This window comes from Oratosquilla oratoria, chromosome 29 (genome assembly GCF_046742065.1).
Source record: "Oratosquilla oratoria isolate Oo_2021 chromosome 29, ASM4674206v1, whole genome shotgun sequence".
NCBI classification, from domain to species: domain Eukaryota; kingdom Metazoa; phylum Arthropoda; class Malacostraca; order Stomatopoda; family Squillidae; genus Oratosquilla; species Oratosquilla oratoria.
Genome location: NC_134805.1, coordinates 2985903 through 2995902, shown reverse-complemented (window position 1 = coordinate 2995902; position 10000 = coordinate 2985903). Strand labels below are relative to the sequence as shown.

At 36.7% G+C, this 10000-nt stretch overlaps 1 protein-coding gene across 1 annotated transcript in view; it reads right to left on the bottom strand.

The window, feature by feature from the left end:
* LOC143040576 (uncharacterized) overlaps nucleotides 1-960 on the bottom strand; it is a 7583-nt gene extending 6623 nt beyond the window's left edge. Inside the window, exon 1 of the mRNA XM_076211654.1 lies at nucleotides 186-960. Within this exon, the coding sequence (XP_076067769.1) occupies nucleotides 186-960 (775 nt within the window). The remainder of the gene's footprint in view (nucleotides 1-185) is intronic.
* Nucleotides 961-10000: the final 9040 nt, after the last annotated feature.

The following is a 10000-nucleotide window of genomic DNA, read 5'->3' as shown; positions in this document are numbered from 1 at the left end:
GATCACACCTCTTTTGTGGCAATCTGGATGGTAGCTATCAAAGTCTAACAGTCTATCAGTGTGGGTGGGCTTTCTGTAGACACTTGTACCAAGGGTGTCACCTTCACGCTTGACGCAGACGTCCAGGAACGGCAGTTGGAAATATTTCTCCAGTTCCATTGAAAATTGAATGGCCGGTTCAATACTGTTGATGTGACTGAAGAAAGGCTCCACGTCCTTGCTGTCCAGAATGGCGAACACATCATCGACGTATCTAGTCCACAGTTTAAGCGAAGAAGGTGCAGCACTTAGAAGTTGAGATTCTAGTCGTTGCATCACTACTTCAGCCACCACAACTGAAATAGGCGATCCCATCGGTGTGCCCTTACGCTGGTGGTAGGTGTGATCCCTGAAGCGGAAGTATGTGGAGTCAAGGCACAGGGATATGAGTTCCATGAGTTCTGTCACGGAAAGTTTCTGGTTATCCAAGAAACCCCGGTTCTTCTCCATGGCCGACTTCAGCGCACTTTTAGCCAAATCTCGTGGGATGGACGTAAACATAGACTGAACATCGAAGGAAACCAAGACATTCCCTCTCCTTAAGTTAAGTCCTTTGATTCTTTCAATGAAGTCAGCTGAATTTTGAAGCATATGTGGTGAATTGGTCACTAGAGGTCTGATAAGTTTAGCCAAGTACGAAGCAAGATGGTATGTCGGACAATTTCTAAAAGCCAGTATGGGTCGAAGGGGAATATTTTCTTTGTGGACTTTTGGTAACCCATAGAACTTAGGGATGGTAGAATCTCCTGGCCTCATTTTCTTCCACTCGTCATCATTTATGATCTGTTTTTCTCTGAGTTCTTTCAGCTCTCGTTCAACTTTGGCCTGTAACTTCTTTGTGGGGTCTTGAGGTACGATGGTGTAAGTCTGGGTATCGTGAAGTAACGCCAGAGCCTTCTGGTCATAGTCTTCCTTGTCCATAACGACCGTTTACCTCCCTTTGTCGCTGGTTAAAACAATAATTGAGCGATCTCTGCGTAGACTTCAGTGGTCAGGGAACGACTAGTCTGTTTGGATTTCAGTGCTCCTACGATTTTAGTTCTGACGGCCTGTTTGTCCTCAGAAATGCCTTCCATCAAGTTCACTCCTAACTCTGCAGCGGCCAGGAATTCAGCGTGGTTGACTTTGCCTTGAACATTAAAGTTAAGGCCCCTGGCCAGCACATTATTTTCTGCATCCGAAAGCTGTCTACTGGAGAGATTGGTCACCCACCTTGCAGGGCAATCGAACTCATACACGACGTTGACTTCTTGTAGGGGAGGGTTGGGGGGCTGGCTGTTGTTCTTCATTACCAGGGTGTGTGTTCTAGAGGTTTTGTAGTATATGATTAGGCGTATCTTAGTGTCTGGGTTGATGGGTCGAATGTTACGTGTGATAATATTTCGAAGTGTTCTTTCATCTTCTTTGTAGCCGGTGTTCATATGTCCTTTGTAGTACAGATCTAGTGTTGGTATATTGGTGTTTGTAGGTGTTGGTTGGGCGATAAAGGAGTTCATCTTGTTTTTGATGATGGATTCGATGGAGTGCTGTGGATAGCCGTTGTTGACGAGTAGTGTTGTTATACGTTGTAGTTCGTTATTCGTAGTTTTCCATGTACTGCTGTGGGAGAAGGCTCTGTTCACTAGTGATCGGATGACACTTTGTTTGTAGCGTTCTGGGCATTCGCTACTGCCGTTAAGACAGAAACTGAGGTTAGTGTCTTTGACGTAGACTTCAGTAGACTTCAGTTGTGAATCGACCCATCAACCCAGACACTAAGATACGCCTAATCATATACTACAAAACCTCTAGAACACACACCCTGGTAATGAAGAACAACAGCCAGCCCCCCAACCCTCCCCTACAAGAAGTCAACGTCGTGTATGAGTTCGATTGCCCTGTCGGTGATTGTCAGCACCGCACCTCCTCATACATTGGCATGACTTCCATGACCCTTTCCAAAAGACTTACATACCACCTCCAGAATGGCGCCATCAAAACACACATGACAAAAGAACACAAAACCACCATCACCAGACAAACACTAAACGAAAACACTAAAATAATTTACAAAACTCACGACCCCCTTCGCCTTAAGATGGCTGAAGCAGTGAACATTTACATAAAAAAACCTTCCATTAACATACAACTCATACCCACAACCACACTCCCAAGCAATAGACGCACATAACACAAACAATTACACCCATTTCCACAATCCACAAGAAAGTTGCTACTTCCACGTACGCAACATTACGGATGACGGTTATAGACAATACCTCTCCCAGTGTTCGGCCAATGTACGGCCTGTATATAAACCCTTGTAATCACCAAAACTTTGTAACTCCCTCCCTGAGGATGACCGAGTAAGGTCGAAATACGTATTGGAGAAAATAAACAAAGAGAAAACCGCACCAAATGTCTTTTGGACACATTCTCAGCTATTTGGAACCAGCACAGAAACTTGTTGCACGAGACAAATTAAAGCTTCAATATAAGCTCAACAACGCCATTGTCGCTGTAGACTTTCTTGAAATCATGTATACAACATGGCCTCCTACCAAATATATACATATATATATATATATATATATATATATATATATATATATATATATACATATACATATACATATATATATATATGTATGTATATAATAGGGGAAGACATGGGTCTATAAAAATAGTAGGAGACAGAGAAAGAGAGAGAGAGAGAAAGAGGAAGGACACAGAGGGGGAAGGAGAGAGAGAGAAAGAGAGAAAGAAAGAGAGAGAGAGAGAGAGAGAGAGAGAGAGAGAGAGAGAGAGAGAGAGAGAGAGAGAGAGAGAGAGAGAGAGAGAATGTTCTTTGGTCTCCATATCTATGACGTTCTCATTCATTAAAGTTGAATCCAAGGATTTAATTTTGTCTATATTTCTATTTCAATTTCTCTAATGTTGACAGTGCCAGGCAATGTATGTCTTTGGGTACACACATCATTCTAGCATTCTTTTCCTTACCCTCTAAGTCGACCCTTCTTCCCTTTTCTATGAATGGTGACTAAAAGTCAGCCAGTCCAGTGTCCATATACAAATAAATAAATATGTAAACAAACAAAAATAAGAACAAAAAACAACAACAAAAAACTATTATATATATTAATAGATAAAAAGGAGAGAGAGAAAAAAAAGGTAATAACTATAGGAATTATATCTTGATGTATAACTGTTCATTTGACCACACATCAATCCAGTGGCACCCTTTTTGCATTTTGTTATTTCTGACAAACAAAAGATTTTCATGGATTGATATACAAACAAGATTTTTCTATATGTAGATCATTTCAAAAAGCTATTCTACGAAGCTTCCCTTAGTCAACATATGGAAACTTATTACTCCTCAGCAAAATGTGACATCAATTATAAAACGGTGTTTACATGATAAATCACATCACCAACTAGGAATGAAATATATATCTATACGCTCTTCTTTGATGATGTCATCCTTACTGTATCTGAAGAAATCTGCAGATATATGAACACTTTTGAGTCATGTACTTCGAGTTTTCATTCCTCTTTACTTTGATTTGCATTTTCTGACTTATTTCCTTTACCCCCTCAACATGTCTACCCATAGACACTCATCCTTTTTTCTAGCTGGGTTTGGACGTATTCGCCTGCTTTCATACAGACCAAAATTGATAAAATATAAAATAATGTTGAGAAAGTTATGCATAACTTCTTACATACCGGGTTATATCTAGCTTTGTAATCTTCCTGAAGCCAAGATATTTTATTCAGGTGTATGACCCTTTCTATATCAAAGGAGTTTAAGCAACTCAATTAATTCATACAATAATGAGTTGGCCTTTGCCTTGTACTCTGGCTAACACTCAGCTCTGGGGCTTTATCCATACCAATGAAGTCAATTGCTTATGCAGGAATGAACTATTCAGGGGTTCCTTTCACAAAGGAGTTCATCTACGATGTCTCTAGACATAAAGAAATAGATAAAGTATTTGGGGAGGGTGAAAAAGAAGGCAATTTCAAATTATACACAGACCTGTATGAACTGCCAAAAGAAGATCCATAAGGACAGCATTGATCATTTACCTGCAAATAAATAAATAGATAAATGAATAAACAAGTAAATAAGTAAATAAGAGAGAAACAAAAAAATTGTGCATTTTTTCTTCAAAATTTTCAATAAACTATTTTCGATTATTTTTATATGCAAGCATTTATCCATCTTCGCACAGGTTACCACTTTTTTTTTTTTTTTGTTCTGGCTTTTGTGTGGACATTCTAATAGTCTCCATGGCAGGTCCTCGAAAGCAAAATGGATATCGCCCATATAACTAGAGTTCATATTCTTGGATTATAAGAATATAAGAGTGGAGGAGACTGCAAGAGACCATAAGGCCTACACCAGCCAATTCCATATCCCTTACCACCTGTCATCTGAATCCATAAAGATACTTAATCTTTTCTTAAAACAATCGATTGTTTCAGTTCGTACTAAGAATACTTCATTCGTTAACCATTCTGTTGATAAATTAGTTCTTTCCTCTTTCTTTCTTAAGCCTAAATTTGTCCAACTTAAATTCATTACTACGAGTCCTGCCCTGCTGTCTTATAATATACTTGCCTGCATCACTCTTGTTAAACCCTTCGACCCATTTGGATGCCTCTGTTAGGTCACCCCGTACTCTTCGTCTTTTCAAGGAGTGAAAGTTAAGGTGCAGCCTGTCTTCGTAAGGCAAAATTCTAAACCCTTGTATCACTTTGGCCATTCTCCTGTACATTGATTCTAGTGAATCAATATTCATTCTATGGTACGGGGACCAAAAATGTACCATATTGTCAAGGAAGTAGCCATTCCAGCCATACCCCCTGATACCCCAAAGAGCCTGATACCAAAGACTTGAGAGCCCTCTTCAAGTCAATATTCAATTACCAAGTCTTACAGCCCTATAGCAAGACAGTGAGTACAAACAACTTACAAAAGATTAGAAAGGATTAGAAAGGCGGAGCATGCCGACAGGAGACCTTTTGGTTCATATCTAGGTCGGATGCGAAAAAATCATAATAATAATAAGATAATAAATAAAAACTATAATAATGTAAATAACAAATAAAATACATAAATAAATGCATAGGTATAGTTAAATAATAAACAAACAGGTAAATAGTAAATAATGATAAATTAACATATAACTAATAATAAATGAAAGTCAGACAGACAAATGATAACAAAACAAAAACAAATAATATAAAATAAATTATAATCATTACAGCATCTTGCTTAGGTGTTTATCTAAATGATTCTTAAAGCTTCGAACTGAACTACATTGCACTACCTGTGCAGGAAGTTTATTCCATTCATTAACTACACGGTTGGCAAAGTTGTTTCTACCCATTTCCAAATTAAATCTATTTCCGGATAGTTTGAGACTATTGTTTCTTGTCTGATTCTCATTTAATGTGAAAATTTTGTCACTTTTGATGTTGTCAATTCCCTTTAGAATCTTAAAGACCTGTATTAAGTCACCTCTGAGTCTACGCTTTTTTAGGGGAAACAGATTCATATGTTTTAGTCGATTTTCGTATGATTTATTTTTGATATTTGGAATCAGTTTTGTGGCTCGCCGTTGTACTTTTTCCAGTCTGTCAATGTCTTTCATGAGATTCGGTGACCATACGGAAACAGCATATTCCAAATGTGGACGAACTAATGATTTATATAGCTTGTTAATGAGTGATGGACTTTTGAAATCAAAAGATCGCGCAATCAGTCCTAGAATCTTATTTGCTTTCTCAGAGGCTGAAATACACTGCTTAGATGATTTGAGGTCGTTACTGATAATTTGTAATTGTACTTACTGTTATTTTTACCTTGCATTTACTTGTGTTAAATTTCATTAGCCACTTTTCAGACCATTGCTGTAATTTATCTAAATCTTCTTGAATATCTAATTGGTTTGAGTGATCATTTGCCACTCCGCACAGTTTTGTATCATCAGTAAATTTGGAAACAGTAGATTTTAGTCCATGGTCTCTATCATTTATATATACTATGAATAGAAGTGGAACCAAGAACGGAACCCTGAGGAACTCCACTTGTAACATTTTTCCATCTAGTAGTTTTTCCATTTAAAACAACTCTCTGTTTTCGACCATTCAACCAATTACTAGTCCAACCTAATAGGCTACCACTTATTCCGTGTAAAGCTAATTTAGTAATTAGTCTTTCGTGTGGGACGGTATCAAATTGTTTTGCAAGGTCTAGATATATTAAATCTATATTGTTTCTTTTGTCATAATTCGAGATAACTGTGTTGTAGAATTCGAGTAAGTTAGTCACGTAAGAACGTTTCCGTCTGAAACCATGCTGGCTATCATTTATCAAACGGTTACTTTCTAAATGATGTTCGATAGCATCTCTGATGATAGTTTCCATTATTTTCCTACGATCGAAGTCAAACTTATAGGTCTATAGTAATTTGGCTTCTTTTTGTCACCTCCTATACAAATATAGATAACACCATACACTCTGGTTGAAATTGTCCATAGAAACATGTGCGATATCAATTTTTCGATGGACCTCCTTCCATGACCAGCAACTGTTCACTACCAATGTGTATGAATCTCTGCAAGACCTCAATGTTCTTGACATATGAACAGACTGAACCATAGTCTCACAGTACCTAGACTTTGGTCTTGGCCCAGGAGACCTGAAGACCAAGTGATCTCACCTCCCCATGCACAGACTCGAGGGCTGCGATCAGGACTTCCAACGAGGTTATCATTGAAAAAACACGGTAACCAACCTTAATGTGGCCCAACAATCACATTAATCATCAGCTCTGTCCAATACCCATTCCATGCAAGTGTTGCAAAATGATGAGGCGAGGACATACTTTTCCTTAATCATGAATTAACAGAAATTAAGCTGGGCATATCTACTACATATTTTACAACACTACCCTAAGGTATAATCCAGATATTAAGTCAGTAAGCCTTGCATGATTCCTTTGGATCCATACTAGATAATAACGCGCTATGATACACTGAGTCAAAACCCGCATTGAGATCAACTAAGGCTGCAATTTAAAATGTTTCATTTATTCATTTTTTCTTTCTTTCTTGTTGTGGGCAAGGGCACAAATTTGCTTGTCTTCTTTGCAAAGAATGTGGGCAACCATGTGAGTCACCATAATGACCCTTTTTTTTTTTTTTTTTTTTTTTTTTTTTTTAGTATGATCACTGTTTTTAAGTGTGTATTATCACTTAAACAAGGAAATTAAGTGTATATTGTCACCACCAACGAAATAATGTTTTTTCCAGCGCTTGTTTATTGTTTTGACTATAAACAACTTTACTAAAAAATATTAACATATTTGAATGAAATTTTGTAGAAAGGTTAGTCTTAGGCCAAGAAGCAAGTTTTGAGTCAGATCCGGATATGCGAATCCAGGATTTTTTTTTTTTTTTTTTTTGTGTGTGACCCTGTCAATAATAGATTGTACACAAATATCATAGATTGTATACAAAATGGCCCCTACTATCATTAGTTTTTTGGGTAAAATCATCTTTTCTTTTCGGTTTTGTGACCATGGCGTTTGTGGAGGTATGAGCTCTCTTAGTGTTATCTAGTTTAATATAAAGGATTACAAAGGATTACAAAGGCGGAGCATGCCGACAGGAGACCTTTTGATCCATATCTAGGTCAGATGCGAGAAAAAAAATCATATCAATAATAAAACAATAAAAACTATAATAATGTAAATAACAAATAAAATACACAAATAAATGCATAGGTATAGTTAAATAATAAACAAACAGGTAAATAGTAAATAATAATAAATTGACATATAACTAATAATAAATGAAAATCAGACAGACAAATGATGACAAAACAAAAGTAAATAATATAAGATATATTATAATCATTACAGCATCTTAGGTATTTATCTAACTGATTCTTAAAGCTTCGAACTGAACTACATTGCACTACCTGTGCAGGAAGTTTATTCCATTCATTTACTACACGGTTGGCAAAGTTGTTTCTACCTACTTCCAAATTGAATCCATTTCCGGATAGTTTGAGACCATTGTTTCTTGTCTGATTCTCATTCAATGTGAAAATTTGGTCACTTTTGATGTTGTCAATTCCCTTTAAAATCTTAAAGACCTGTATCAAGTCACCTCTGAGTCTACGCTTTTTTAGGGAAAACAGATTCATGTGTTTTAGTCGATTTTCGTATGATTTATTTTTGATATTTGTAATCAGTTTTGTGGCTCGCCGTTGTACTTTTTCCAGTCTGTCAATGTCTTTAATGAGATTCGATGACCATACAGAAACAGCATATTCCAAATGTGGACGAACTAACGATTTATATAGCTTGTTAATGAGTGATGGACTTTTGAAATCAAAAGATCGCGCAATCAGTCCCAGAATCTTATTTGCTTTCTCAGAGGCTGAAATACACTGCTTGGATGATTTGAGGTCGTTACTGATAATTACGCCGAGATCTTTTTCACTATCCACTTTTGTTAACGAATTACCAAATAACTTGTAATCGTACTTACTGTTATTTTTACCTATGTGCATTACCTTGCATTTACTTGTGTTAAATTTCATTAGCCACTTTTCAGACCATTGCTGTAATTGATCTAAACCTTGTTGAATATCTAATTGGTTTGAGTGATCATTTGCCACTCCGCACAGTTTTGTATCATCAGCAAATTTGGAAACAGTAGATTTTAGTCCATGGTCTATATCATTTATATATACTATGAATAGAAGTGGCCCAAGAACGGAACCCTGAGGAACTCCACTTGCAACATTTTTCCATCCAGAAGTATTTCCATTTAAAACAACTCTCTGTTTTCGACCATTCAACCAATTACTAGTCCAACCTAACAGGCTACCACTTATTCCATGCAAAGCTAATTTAGTAAGTAGTCTTTCGTGTGGGACGGTATCAAAAGCTTTTGCAAGGTCTAGATATATTAAATCTATATTGTTTCTTTTGTCATAATTCGAGATAACTGTGTTGTAGAATTCTAGTAAGTTAGTCACGCAAGAACGTTTCCGTCTGAAACCATGCTGGCTATCATTTATCAAACGGTTACTTTCTAAATGATGTTCGATAGCATCTCTGATGATAGTTTCCATTATTTTTCCTACGATTGAAGTCAAACTTATAGGCCTATAGTTATTTGGTTTCTTTTTGTCACCTTTTTTGAATATGGGAGTAACGCTAGCTAGCTTCCATTCTCTTGGGACATCTCCGGATATGATGGATTTCTTGAAAATAATTTCTAATGGAACAACAATCTCATTTTTCATTTCCTTTAAGATTCTTGGAAGCCAACCGTCAGGCCCTGGTGTTTTATTAACTTTGAGTTTGTCTATACACCTTTTAATTTTTTCTTTTGTTATATTTACCGTAGTGAGTAAGTTTACCCCAGACTTTTCACAGGTTTCAGTTTGGAATTCACTTTGAGGTGTTTCGTTTACGAATACCGAGCTAAAATAATTGTTTAAGATATTACACATTCCTTCATTTGAATGTGATTCCTAACAACCTTTTTATCTCTAATGTAACTATAGAATTCTTTGGGATTCTCTTTGGATTTATCAGCGATTTTCATTTCGTATTGTCGTTTTCTTTTTCTTATTGTCTTTTTTAAATCTCTCTGTATTGATACATAATTTTCATAGTCATTAGATGCACCCGAGCACTTATATTTCTTATAAGCCTGTCTCTTTTTAGCAATACTTTTTTCAGTTTCTTTGTCGAGCCACTTTGGGCGAGCCTGATTTGGGGGACGTCTGTCCTTAAAAGGAATGTAAGTTTGAATCATCTTAGTGAGAGTATTTTGAAATATTTCCCACATCTGATCAACAGGTCTTTCGTTTAATTTTGCCTCCCAATCTGTAAGCTGAAGCTCCTGACGTAGTCCTATGAACTGAGCTTTACTGAAATCGGGTATT